Source organism: Nannobrachium achirus (assembly GCF_963921795.1).
Source record: "Nannobrachium achirus genome assembly, chromosome: 23".
Lineage (NCBI taxonomy): Eukaryota > Metazoa > Chordata > Actinopteri > Myctophiformes > Myctophidae > Nannobrachium > Nannobrachium achirus.
This window is the reverse complement of record NC_137830.1, coordinates 12,319,970-12,334,621: the sequence shown is the minus strand read 5'-3', so window position 1 is coordinate 12,334,621 and position 14,652 is coordinate 12,319,970. Positions and strand designations below refer to the sequence as shown.

The window sequence follows — 14,652 nt, the reverse complement described above, 5'->3', positions numbered from 1 at the left end:
TTTTTGAAAGTGGAATATCCCTATCCATATCCCTAACTATGAAAACCGGCACATCTTGTCCGCGTATTTGTGTATCCGCGTATCTCTGTAGGTCACGCCTGACACTGTGGTTCTATGGGTTTGTCGCTCTGACATCATGCTCTGGCTTCACTCTGATGTCACACTAACAGAATCCCTTTTATGCCCATATATGGAGTTCCCTGATGTCATCAATATTAAGCCCATATCTAACAGGACATATGGGAATGCCCATATATGGAGGCCACATACCACACTAACGGCTTATTTCTACAGACAGGGATCTCCATGCATGGGCATACAATAGTATGATGTCAGATCAGATGTCATAGACATCATAGGACTTTCACATAATGAATAACTGAGTAAGCATGTTTGGGCTCTCACAGCATATCTCCATATACATGGATCTCCATATATGGGTTCCGATACATCACTGGCCAGATGGCCAAGAATTGGCGCGACCGCGAGGTCGCATGTCGCCCTGAGGCGTCTTACTAGTAATATATTACTTTACCAGTAACAAGTAGTGTAACTTATTACAGCTGCCTAAACAGTAATATTACCAGTAAGATGCCCTAAGGGCCAAGGTCAGTGTTATTATTTTTCCACTCTCAAAAAACGCCTGCAATGTAGTGTATTTGAAATTACATTGCAGTGCACATCATGGGGTGATCACTGCTTGCATCCTGTGAATTGTTTTATTTTTATTTTTGTTTATTTCTTTTATTTTTATTTTTTCGTTTATTTCGTTGCTGAGTGAGGTCAGGAGGCGTGTGGAAAAAAAGGGAAAACCTGGGTGAAATGTGCCAATCTCAACAGGAAACAGCGGTATGGAGATCCAGGTGATGATGATATAGTCAGCAATCTTGGTTTGCAAATGAATTCTGTCTTGGTCATGTGGAGGTCCATATATGCATCATTCTAGTTGAAGCCAGACTTTTTTTTTAATTATTATTATTTTTTAATGAAAAACAACAAACTTAATCCAAAACCAAACCAATAGTAGGTTCTAGGTTATAGAAGGCACATTTCCCTATAGCCTATATAGTCAACAGTGAATTACAAACACACAAAATATACATTAAAATACATTCGCCTACAAACAGTGACAGACGTCACGAGGTCTTCAAACCCGCCGCCAAGCCCAAAGAGGACAGTCAGACACCTTTCAACCGAAGTCGTGGTCGCATCCTAGGCTGTATGTTTTTTTTAAGGCGGTGAGTATCATATAGGCTATATTAACAGCACATATATCCCAACAAACAACATAAACTCAAACTGCATTGTAATCGTTGTTTATAATCTGTCTCCCATTGATTGCCATTCATCTAGTCGGCTATTAGGGTGAATCTAAGTAGGGTACGGTAGCCTATATAGTCTACTAGGATAGCCTACGCCTTGGATTAAGCAATTGTTTTGGGGGGTGGAGGAGGGGGGTTCACCATAAACCCCCACAGATGTGCAAATCAGGTTTGTGCATATGTTTGTCTCGCCCTGTTCAGTGAAATCGCACAGAGAGAAAGACGGCGGCTGGATCTGGATGGACGCAGATCGAGCCTGGGATGAGATAAGCATCTTTTGATCGTCGAGCATCCATCCGCGCAGCCGCTGCTGACGGACGGCACGCAGGCAGGCAGGCAGGCAGGGACCCGTCTACACAGCTCCGACACACACACAGCCAGGTTATTAACGTCTCACCGCCGACGAGATCTTTATTTCCCCCCCTTTTTTTGGTGCCTGCTCGATTGCGTGTGAATTGTGAAACATCTCGACGACATGGTATCGACGCTGGTGTTCGAGGGGTGATGTGAGCTGAATGAACACTGGTGGATGCATCGGGAAACGGAACGCGGTGCTTTTTCAGAGGGAGAAGCTGCTCTTTCTGTTTGAGGTGCTGATGCGGCTGTAGAGCGCGGCGGAGAGAGAGGAGCGAGAGAGAGCCATGGCTGCCGGGAAGTTGCTGCTGTACGCCGGTCTCTCTCTGTCCCTGTGCGCCCTGGGCATGCTGGCCGTGGCCGTCTGCTCCGACCACTGGTACGAGACGGACGCGCGGCGGTACAGGGAGCGCTGCCGGAGCTTCTCGAGCCGCCGCAAGGACCCGGGCTTCATTTACATCCCCAACAACAGCCTGCCGCTGCGGGCCAGCCGGACCAGCCTGGACCGCTGGGAGGAGAGGCTGCTGCTGGCCCGCAACCGGCGGCAGCTGTTCGCCATGAGCGCCGCGGACGAGTGCAGCAGGCAGTACAACTCCACCAACATGGGGCTGTGGAGCAGGTGCCACCGGATGGGCTTCGACCAGGACATCGAAGACCTCATTCGGAAAGGTAAAGAGTCGGCTAAAAGCAATGGAAGTTGTTGTCTAAAAGACTGAAGCTTCTGTTTAATGAAAAGCTCTGAAATGAAATGAAAGCGAAACATATGGCTGCTAATATTAGGGATGCACCTGCACCATATCGTATGGGTCATAGATATCGGTATCGTCCGATATTTGCTGTTTTCGGTCAATATTGGTATCGGCAAATCAAGCTGACATTAACCGATGGCAGTAGCCGATGTGTATTTGTTGTTGATCAATTTGGCACTGGCTATATTGCTGTTTTCCTTATCTGATTCTGCAGCCTACCAAGCTGCAGATTCTGAACAATTATTTCTAGTAATGAAGATGTATTTAATTCTCGGTCATAAAAGGGGGAATCAATATTATTCAAATTGTTATTCGATTAATATTATATATAATATCGGTATGGGTCAAAAATTTCCATAGGCCTACCGGTGTATCCCTATAGCTGCTGCTATACTGTAAAATGCTCAGACAGACATCAAGGCGATCAGCGTGTCTCCATATTGGCATTTATTATGGGGGAAAATAGGTATGCCTGCTGTGAGGTGATTGTGCGTTTGCCCCTTTGGGTCATTCTATTAGGTCTTAAGTCATATATATTCCTATGTAATAGGCTCTCAAAACGTCATTAGCGGTTGCTGCCTCAGTACTTCATTGGATATAAATCGCCCGCGGCTATAACAGGCTTCCTTGTTGTCATGCTAGTTTTTTGCTGGAACGGTGTGTTAGCATGTGATGCTGAATGCCGACACTGATGGCAATGCGCGTGCCTGCATGTCATGTTTTTTTTCTCTCTCTTTATTTTTTATTTTTTTACTAACCCTCTCAGGTTAGTGGTTCCTACCTGACCCCCTAACTGCAAATAATGACATAATCTTCTCAGGTTTTGTGTGTGCCAGAGAAAGGGAGAGGGCGGGAGGGAGAGAGAGAGAGAGAGAGAGAGAGAGAGAGAGAGAGAGAGAGAGAATAGGGAGATGGGAGGGGGGTTCTCTGACCAAATCCGTTGCTATACAGTCACACATCATCCTCGGCAGAATTAAATAACCTTTCCAATTCCACCTGATACAGAGATAATACTGTTTGGGATCCATTTGCAAATGTCCTTGGCCATTTTCAAACAGAGAGGAGGACCTCATTCAACTTTAGGTGCTCCATTATGTTGGGGGATGTTGGGGGCTTAGCTGTTCATGCTACATGGGACCAGGCTGTGTTCGCTGCTCAGAGAGTAAGGGCAAGGGTTATAGAAAAAGCTTGAGACCCAAAAGAGTCATTTGGGGTGCGTGTGTGTGTGTGTGTTTGTGTGTCCTGCAACCCTAAGCACAAAACACTTAAAATAAGTGTTTAATGGTGAAAATAGCAGATCTACAGGGAGTACGTGCACACAACATGTGAGATGTGGCGTGTTGTGTGCTTGTAGGCCAGAGACATGAAAACAGGTCCCAAACCATTGTTTGGGAAACATCATTGTCCAGGGGCCTGCAAGCCCACAAAGTGTGTTTGTCTGCAGTGTTTGATTGATTGATTGAATCATTTATTTGGACATATAATGAGTAACACATACAAGTACACACAATAATCATTGCAGCACATTTGGTTTCACATCAAGTCCAAAAAGGAACATCCCAATAAGGCCTTTCGGCTTTGTTTACGTTGGAAGTCCTCAACAAATGTATCATCTCGTAGAACATGAACATCATTTAAAGTCATTAATAATACTTTATGTAGGGAGTAAAAACTACATTTAATGCAATCAAATATAAAGAAATTAAATAAAATAAAATGAGAGGGTGGTGGGTATTTACTAGGATAAGTGTTGACTACTTTATCTCTGTCCTCCTGAAAGGTGGATCTTCAGGGCCGCCTTGAAGGGGCCCAGCGAGCTACATGTCTTAAGTGAAACTGTCAGGGAATTCCACACCTGTGTGGCAGTATTGTAAAAAGAGAATTTACCCATATTTGTGTGACATGTTTGTACAATCAGGTCGTTATGTACGCTCCCTCTGGTATTGTGGCTGTGGGTGTCGCTAACTTTTTGAAGGTGATTTATCAGATACGCAGGTACTGTGGGGGTGGAGGGTCGATTTGCATTGATTATTTTGAATGTCAATCCCATTTTTAGTTGTTTAACCCTGTCGTCTACATTTAGCCACCCTAGGCTAGCAAAGTGTGTGGGAGAAACGTGGGTCAATGGTCCCAGGTTAAGAAGTAGTCTGATCAGTTTATTTTGGGAGGTTTGGAGTTTAGTCTTTAGATGCATCTTGGTGTTTGAGTACCAAGTGTGTGTGTGTGTGTGTGTGTGTGTGTGTGTGTGTGTGTGTGTGTGTGTGTGTGTGTGTGTGTGTGTGTGTGTGTGTGCGTGTGTGTGTGTGTGTGTGTGTGTGTAAACTGTGCATCTACATTTGTGTGTGTGTGGACGTATAATGTGTGAATGCAGATACTGTATGCGCTTGTATATTTTCGAGCATGTATGAATTATGTGTGTATTTGTGTGTGTGTGCGTGCGTGCGTGCGTGCGTGCGTGCGTGCGTGCGTGCGTGTGTGTGTGTGTGTGTGTGCGCGCGCGTGTGTTTGTGTGAAACGGATGGAAAGAGTGCAGCTGTGCCTCCCATTGAGAATGCCTCAATAGCCTTGATGGCCCGCCATCTGCAGTAATGGGCAGCCCACAGCCAGTGCGCTGTTCACTGATCAAATGGAAGCTCTTATAGAGGAGTCTGATCTATCCCTGCCATTTCAAGGCCTTGCTTCCCTCCCCTACCTCCCTCCCCTACCTCCCTCCCTCCCCCTCTCGATGCGATAGTACATTGCGGTTCGCCATAGCTATGGTCGGGGAGTGATGGCTGGCAATAATTCAACAGCGCTCGGGATCGATAAGGCCATGCACCTCACGGCCCAGAGGTTAATACTGTATTTATCTCAGCGTGCGCGTTTGTGATCATTCTGAGCCACGCCGAGAGATTACATCGCGTTTAAGCACGATCCACACGGGGATCTGAAGATCTTATAAAGTGCAAAGCTCCATAACCTAATCTAAGTAGTATAATTTAACCACTTAAACCCTCTGTACTTAGTTCAAATCCATCAACGGCAACTACAGTATGTTATTCGTGCAATCTCTACACAAAAGTCCCTTCTCCGAAAATAGATCGGCTATTTTCGCCATCCCACAAAAGGGGTGCTAGTGTTCAAGTGGATAATTTAATGCTACATGGACCGACATTTTTGACAGACGCAGACTTTCCAAACAAAATGAAATGAAGGCTCGGTGCTGCTTGAATCATCAAGAGCAGCTTGAGGAAACAAGATACGTGCCAAGGACTTGGGCTTCATTCATCCTGTATATCCTGTTGTCAAAATAGAGCGCTCAGACTCCGATGGTACTATATTACACAACCCTGGCTATTGATAAACCAATCGATAGTAGACCGTACGTACTACAGTATGCCTTTCCAGGTGTGGGATAGTGAGTTCCCCAAAGATTTGGATGATGAGTCTGCTCTTTGAAGGGCCAGTAGATCAATAGATTTCTGGATGCAGTCCTGTTCTATGAATGACTGGTTGGACAGCGTCTTTGTTTGTGGCATGAAAAGAAATACTTTGAAAATGCTTCTCCTGGCATCACTCATTAAAGCAGTGGTTCTCAACCTTTTCAGGCCGCGACCCCCCAAAATAATCATACTTTAACTGGGGACCCCCCCCCCCACCCTGACGAGCACTAAGTTGAGGCATTACATTTTGTATAACATGGTTCTATTGTGAAAATAGCCGATCTACATTCTCACGTTGTGAGCATGTAGATTGGCTATTTTCACAATTTCTGCCTCTAATATTTGACAATTTGGCCAATGTTTAATTAATCATTTAAGAAGTGTTAAAAAGTCCTTAAATAGTCAGGTTAGAAATGGGCAGATACCCTCTATACACTTAAAATTACTTTTTTTCTATTGATTACTCATCATGTGGGTCGGGACCTGTGGGGTCCCGACCCACAGGTTGAGAACCACTGCATTAAAGCAAGTACACATCGTACAAAAATAGAAGAGTTTTTTTTCTTCACTCCAGCTGTTAATTGGGTATCTCTGAAAATAAAGGTTTTGGATGCAGTTAAAGAAAAAAAAAAAAAATAGAAAAAAAAGAAAGGGTGGCAGTCAAAAAGGGGTATCACGGATGCATTCCAAAATCCTAAAATGGTTCTCAGATTCTCAAAATGTTTACAATATGAATATGTGTTTCGAAAGTTAACAGCCTGTGGCAATGTGACACGTTATGAGCTTGTTTGTAGAGGCTATTTCTGTTGTTCATTGTACAACAAAGTATATAGGGCTTAAGTGGTTAATCGCAGAAGGCTTGTTGTGCCTTCTTAGGGTCGATTCATACTCCACTTTTAGAGCCTAATTTATTTCGGTTTGTCTCTGTCTAATATGGTATGGCGTCATTCAGAGGATCGGGGGGGCGGGTAACGTCATTACACTGATGACGCCATATAGAATAGAGTATGAATCGATCCTTAGACAATAACAAAATACATTTGCCGCTCTATTAGTGGGATTATAATATACAGACACAGAGAGGCAGACTGGGCAAATGCATCCACATGTAGTACCTGCGTACACTTACAAAGCTCTTCACCCTCCTACGTCCAATACAAACTGTCTGAGCAACTCATTCATGGCAGTACGCTGCCCAGCCATTAACGGCATGTCGAGACATCCTTCACAGATTATTAGTTCCCCTCTGATGCCAAATGACAAAACATCTTTCAACAAGACAGGTTTCACTAGGGGCTTCCCTGTGGATCTCTGATGTCATGTTGATGACATCATATTGATAACACAGCCTTAACCAAATATGGGAAAGACAGAATAACTGGTGGATCTGAGCACAAAAAAGAATATGGTAAGAAAATGTACTTCCTTGGCCTACTGGCAGTCTTCACACATTTGGCACTGATCAGGCCAGCGAGCTTAGCCGCAGACAGGCAGAAAGACAGACAGACTGAATGACACACAGACACTCTTCTGGAGTAGTGCTATAACCCTTGCAAATGTCCCCCCCCCCCCCCCCCCCCCCTTGGTGGGGAAGTATATAATCTGAGTGAACTTTAAGCCTCGAGTCATCTCAGCGTCCTTGTCTGGGTGGCTTGTGGGGAATGGTGCTACAGCTTGCTCATGTTCGGCCAGATCAGCAGCACCCATTCATCCAGACTCTCCCAAGCGTCTTACACAGCCCCCCCCCCCCCATCATTATTCGGATTTATGGGGGGAAAGCAGGGCAAAGTATCACCCGTCAGACACCATTGAGGATAGGTGTGAGGGAACGAGTTGATGATAACAAAAATAGAGAGAGCGAAAAAAAAAGAAAAAAAAAGCTAACAACAACTTCATCCTTCGTTATATTTATGCAACACCCCCGAGTCTCATGCATCGGTTAGCCGGCGAAGAGGACGTGCTGTGCGGTTTGTTTGTTTGTATAGGTTGTGCTAGCGCTCTGTGTTGTGCTAGCTTGTGTGTGTGTGTGCGCGCGCGTGTGTTTTGTGGTTAATTCAGCGAGTGTAAGAAGAAGCGGGTGCAGAGGGAAATATCCGGACAGTTGGCACATGTTTACTTGGAATTCTGCTGACGTGACTGGGCATTGTATCTCACCCTCCCTCCCTTATGAGCATATGTCTCTCTCTCTCTGTCTCTCGGTCTGTCTCTCTCTCTCTCTCTCTCTCTACCTCTCCCTCTTTTTCATCCTGTCTGATACAAAATAGCACCTCCCGGAGAGAAACAGGGAGAGGAGGGGGAAGAAGATAAAGAGGTTACAGAGAGTCAAGAGGAAATGCTGGTGGTTGGCATATGGAGTGGTTCAGGTGGGGAGGTAAAAGATGAAAGGGGAAAATGGGTGGTGGTTGGTGGTGGGTGGGGGAGAGTTGAGGAAGAGGGAGAGAGACGGAGATCGGGGTTAGAGAAAGATGGAGATGGAGTCGGAGAGAGACTGAGAGGGTGGGTTATGTGCAGTGGTGGTACTCACTTATTTTACTTAAGTAAAAGTATCAATACTTCAATATAGAAATACTCTGTTACAAGTAAAAGCCCAGAATTCAAAATGTACTTGAGTAAAAGTACAAAAGTATTGGCATCAAAATGTACTTAATGTACCAAAAGTAAAAGTACAACATTTTTTTGAAAATAGCAGATCTATTTTTTAGCCAAGGTATAAAATAGGGCTAGAGTGGATTAATGTATGTTTTATAATATAATCATTTATGCAAAGTAACTAGTAACTAAAGTTTTCAAATAAATGTAGCGGAGTAAAAGTACAATATATACAAACTCAAGTAAAGTACAAATATTTCAAAAGTGTACTCAAGTACTTGAGTAAATGTACTTAGTTACTTTACACCACAGGTTATGTGCAAGAGGGAGGGAGAGAAGTGAGAGAGAGAGAGAGAGAGAGAGAGAGGAGGGAGGGGTTTGGAGAGCGTGAGAGAGCTGCAGAGAGACGAGATACAGTATTAGAAACGAGAGGATTACATATAGAGGAGCGGAGAGAGCGTCGGGTGACGGCCGCCATCGTCGGAGGCCATCTGTCACACTCCCCTCCTGGGAAAAGGCCCTATCAAAACCCTGATCAAGACATTTTACGGCATAGACCAATCACACGGAAAGCGGGGAGGGCGGGCTCCTCCCCCCCGAACAGGATCGTGGCCCCCAGATCATAGCTTCTGATTGGATTACAACACTCCCCTGGGGGCCCACTGGGTGAAGGCTACATGAGACCCTATACGGGTGGTTAAAAGGTGATTCAAAAGCCGCCCCTGTCAGGATTATGGAGGTGACCTGATATGAGTTGATATAATACCACCTCACTCTATAGCAGACCTGGGCCTTATGCGGCCCGGGGGCCTTATGCGGCCCTTTGGTTCACTCTGACCGGCCCGTGTAGAGTTGATGGCAAAATAAACACATTTTCTAATTTTACCTCAAGCATGGACTAAAGCTGCATTTCTTTTATTTTGAAGTTTTTTATTCGCGTACATATGGACGCAATGCGTACATCAGCACGTGTGCGTGATCATTGAATGTTGTCTCAATAACAAGCAGTTGGTCAGACTGGTCACACGTCAAGACGACCTGCCTTACCCATCAAAAATGGCTAAAGTGGGAAAAAAAAGAAGAGTCGATGCCGAATGCCGGGTTTTCAAAAAAATTTGATCGCTAAGTATTTATTTACTGAAGTCGGAGGTAAAGCTGTGTGTTTAGCTCATTCTGAGCCCCAGACATTAACGGATTATAATGTCCAAAGTGCCTCCTTCAGGTCCCATTCACTTGCGTTGTCTTATTTTGAAGGCCAGAAGTCCACCGCGCAATCACTTCCGGTCTGACGTCATCGGATCGTGCGCCGGAACCGATCCGTGTCCACGTGGAGTTGTGTAATGGCCGACCGGGAGCTTTTATAACTGTGTAACATAAGCGAGCATCTGCCTCCATCCTAGCTTCTAAAGTGTAGTTTTGAGATAATGGACATTAAAGATGAGATCCCCCGTCCACCTCAATGTTATGGATGGGACTATTTTGTGCTCGTGGAGCCGTGATGATGCGAAATCAGCGACGGATTTCGTCTCCGGACCGCCGGCCATTCTTCTCGGTAATGTACTCGCCGTTACAGTAATATATTACTTTTCCCGAGATATCCCGTGAATGGCACTACAGATACTCGAGTACATTTCGCGAGATATCTCGCGAATGGCACTAGATGAGTTAGTTTGCGAGGAGCACATCTTGCAGAGAGCACTGCCTTTTGGCCCGGCCCTCCACAATATTGTCTGTTGTTCATGTGGCCCCATGGAAAAAATAATTGCCCACCCCTGCTCTATAGGCTAGCAAGATCATTCCGCTATAATGACAGAGCTTTCGACCCAGCCGCATCCGAAAGTTTGTCGCAAGGCGTTAGTAATTACGTAGGGCTGTCAAGATTATGACATTTTACATGACGATTAATTGTCACTCAAATAATTGCGATTAGCGATTTAATTGTGTTTTTGTCGTTGACAATTACATTTCTGTTTGGCTTTTAGGCTTTGAAGTTGCACATGGCAGATATGACACATAACCTAAATATACAAAGAAATGACTGACATATTTGACAACTTTAAATTTAAAAAAAGAACATTGATGGTGGAAATAGCCTACAAGCTCACATCTACAAGCCCACATCACATCTACAAGCTCACAACGCGTCGCGATGCGACGCGTTGTGAGCTTGTAGATCTGCTATTTCCACTATTTTTGGCTTTTAACACATTAAACGCCCACGTGGTGCCCACGCGCCAATCTCTTTGATGTTTACGAGTGCCCAATGACGCGTTGACGTGTTGTACAGTAAACTATACTGTACTGTAGCTACTGTACTTGGCTACCGCGGTGATGAAACAAACTCCATTTCCCAACAAGCAGCGCGAAATTACGTCACCCGGACGTGCTGTCTGTCTCGTTGACTTCCTGTTTAACGGCTGCACAAAAATGCTGTTTTCTCCAGATTCTTTTCCTTTTTTCTTTTTTTCTCAAAACGGCGGCCTCTTCTACCGGCCGTAACACAAACGCTGTGGCTTAGGATTGATAAAAAACGGAAAAAGATTTTCGCGAAATAAACAGGACATGCTTGGATTATTTTTCTCGCCAGTACTTCAAAGGTAGGTAAAATTGCCATGGGCACCAGCAAATTAAAAGTTGAATAATTCTGGGCACACGTTGTGTTAAAAAAAATATCTGAAAATTTTTCATGGAAACGATTATGAAAAATAACCGCGATTATGTCAAATAATTGCGATTAGACGATTATTTCATAATTGTGACAGCCCTATAATTACGAGCAGTTCAACAACTTTTTTGGTCAAGTACGTTTGCATATATGCAGTAAAACCCTCTGTGTTAATTTACGAGAGTGAACAAAATGTAACCAAAGTTAGGGTAGGTAATATTTGCCCTATATTCTGATAATTGCTGGTGTGTTTGTCTGTCCTCGTCTCTCCAGCTCTTTGGTAAACAGGAAACGCATTTTCAGGTCGGGACACCAATCTGATCCAATCAGGAGAGAGAACTCACACAGGATACAGATTGAACCAGTGAAATTGGAGGTGTTGACACAAAGTAATGAGCAGACAAAATTGGAACTGGAACACTATCAAATTGAAGCTGATAAGAGAGCTCCCCTCTATCTCCTGATTGGCAGAAAAATTGCAACCCCACTGAAAATGTAGTTTTTGTTATTAAAGGCTGGTAAGACGGGGAGACAACGGCATACATACGGTACTAGAGTGTATGTTGTCTATAACAATGAGTATTATCAGAATATAGTTTTATCAAAAAAAAGAAAAAATAGTTTTAACCCAAAAATATCAGGCCAACACAACCGGATGCCATCATAGGGTTAATAGAATTTACCGGGGTGTGTGATGGCCGCGGGTTTGATCGTTAACGTTGCGATGCTATAATCCATCAGCGTGGCTTTATATAAGCGCAAAATGTAAACAACCGTTTCCACTCCACTTAGAATGGAGCCTCACTGAAGGGGATCTTCGCAGGGCTGCGCGCGCGTCATGCGAACGTGCAGCGTGCGGGTTGCGTAGCGGCCGCTAAGCGTTATGGGTAATGTAGTGTTTTTTTGCTAATCTGGCGATAAAATAGAAATATTGATTATTATTTATTGGTAGAAACACCAGGAATGCCAATTTTGATATAAAGATGTTTTCAGACGTCTTTTTGGCTATTTTCGCAGCCAAAGTGTTCTTAAAGGAGTAGTTCACCCCCAAAATGACTTTTTTTCTATTGATTACTCATGCCAGAGAGACCTGAGTTCAATAATATTGTTTTGTATTTGTCGCATTCCTAAGACAAAAATGTGATTATAGTAAATTTACCCCCATTGATTCCGGATGGGGACCCAAATGCATGGCCCTGGATGGGGACCCAAATGCATGGCCCTGGATGGGACCCAAATGCATGGCACTGGATGGGGAAACCGTCAGGGTAAGTTTACTATAATCAAATTGTTGTCTTAGGAATGCGACAAAAAACTAACAATAGTATTGAACTCAAGTCTCCATGGCGTGAGTAATCAATAGAAAAAAGTCATTTTGGGGGTGAACGCACTACTCCTTTAATTAACACACTTTTACTTGCGTATGCCCGGGCCGCCATGACACTTTTGCTGCCACAGCCACTGCAGTGTAATGTGTAAGTGTTTTTTTATTTATCGTGGCTTCGGGTAGAAGACACAGGGCGCTCTCTGTAATTCCTGGAAACAGTTAAATTATTCATGTGTACCTGCCCTCCTAAGGCAAGGACTGCGGGGCGGCTCATTAGTGCCCTCCGTAGTCTGCCGGCTGCGCAGTCCACCCATTGGCCCTCTGCGCGGCTCTGTCTGGCAGCTGCTAGAGGAGTCTCGCTGCACGTCTCCTTTTTACAATGCCCACACAACGGGGAGGAGAACGGACCTCGCGTACGGCACGCTAAACAGAGAAATCAAAGGGCATTTTGAATCAAAAGCGATCGACGTTTCTGCCCAAACTGGAGTGGAGCTTTTTTTATTTATTTATTTATTGTTCTTTTTCTTTTATTTATTTATTTTTGCTGCTGCCGATCCGGAGGGAGCCCATTTCATAGAGATTACACCACCACCACTCTCACACTCCTCCATATTTCTGCCAACATGTCATTTATATCGGAGGAGAAAAGCTTTCGATTTTCTTTTCTCTCTCTCTCTCTCTCTCTCTCTCTCTCTCTCTCTCTCTCTCTCTCTCTCCCCCCTGATAATTTTCTGGTTGCCCCTTCACTTGTGTGCGTTCATCCGCTCTAACACATCAGACTCGGAGGCCAACATTGATTAGTATAAGATCTCCAAAGATCACAGGGAGGGGATAGATCAGCGTGTCTGATCGATCCCGGGCCCCCGGCACTGTCCTCCACCCCCCCCCCCCCCCCCACCACCATCATAATGCACAGTTGAAATTATGCTAATGCGACCATAAGTACTCCGGCAATGTGCGGCGTATCGACTCTGCCGTCAACACGGCGGAGGGCAGCTGAGAGGCCAGAATCACCAGCAAGCAGCTGAGCAAATCACGACTCGTGAATCACGACTCATTCATTCGCGTCCCGCGCTGCTATTGCAGCCGGCGCTGCAATGTGCCAACCCAAATTACACTGACCGGTCCAATTGAACTGCAGCACGCGCCATCCCTGAGTTGGAGATTGATAGAAAATAATGATGCGCAACAATAACAGTGTCGACCCAGCCCTCGCTTTCATTGCAATAGCAAAGGTACAGAAGCCTATTTCACGTGATTACTGTCTTTGTCAACATACTGTTGGGGCTGTCACAATTAATACATAATCGTCTGATCGCAATTATTTTGTCATAATCGCAATTATTTTGTCATAATCGCAATTATTTTGTCATAATCTTCATAATTGAAAAATGTTCATACATTTTGAACATTTTCAGAAATAGTGGAAATAGCAGATCTACAAGCTTGTAGATCGGCTATTTTGTACGCATGCCCCCAACCACTGAAATAAAAATCTCTAAAACAATAGAAAGAAGTAAATGAAATCATTTTAACACTCATATTTTATATTCTTTAATTACAATCTAAAATATGAACCCTTGTTAAAAACTAAAGTTGTCCTTTAAAGTCTGCGCACCAAGACAGCGACATTATATGCAGTGGTCTGATTTGATTTAGAGGCAGTGTTTTTGTTTCTCGTCTGCACCCGTCTCAACAGAGCAAGAACAACGGTTTCGGCAGAAAGATTTACTCGTTGTGAAGTCAGCCTGACGACTGTAACCACAGGCAGAATAGAGCGAGAGGGAGAGAGAGAGAGAGAGAGAGAGAGAGAGAGAGAGAGAGAGCGAGAGAGAGAGGGAGAGAGAGTAAAATACACAGAGACGGAGAGGAGAGGAAAAGAGAAAGAAATGAGATGGAAAGAGCATGATGTTTTCTTTCGCCAACATCACGCAGCAGCATCAATGTTTGATGACCTCACACTGTACTGTTGAGTTTCCCAGAGGAGCTCCTCTCCTCTCCTCTCCTCTCCTCTCCTCTCCTCTCCTCTCCTCTCCTCTCCTCCAGTGGTGTTAAGTAACTAAGTACATTTACGTATTTATGTACTGTACTTAGTAAGTACTTTACTTGAGTACTTTACTTGAGTATTTCCAATTTCCAATACTTTTACTTATACTCCACTACATATCAGATCCAAATATTTAATTGTACTTTTACTCCACTACAATTATTTGAAAACTTTAGT

General features: G+C 44.3%; 1 protein-coding gene across 1 annotated transcript in view; it reads left to right on the top strand.

Moving 5' to 3' along the window:
- Positions 1 to 1,963: 1,963 nt before the first annotated feature.
- tmem178bb (transmembrane protein 178Bb) overlaps positions 1,964 to 14,652 on the top strand; it is a gene marked incomplete at both ends in the record, with an annotated part of 232,420 nt that continues 219,731 nt past the window's right edge. The window contains one exon of the mRNA XM_080754527.1: positions 1,964 to 2,345. Coding sequence (XP_080610653.1) covers positions 1,964 to 2,345 — 382 coding nt within the window. The remainder of the gene's footprint in view (positions 2,346 to 14,652) is intronic.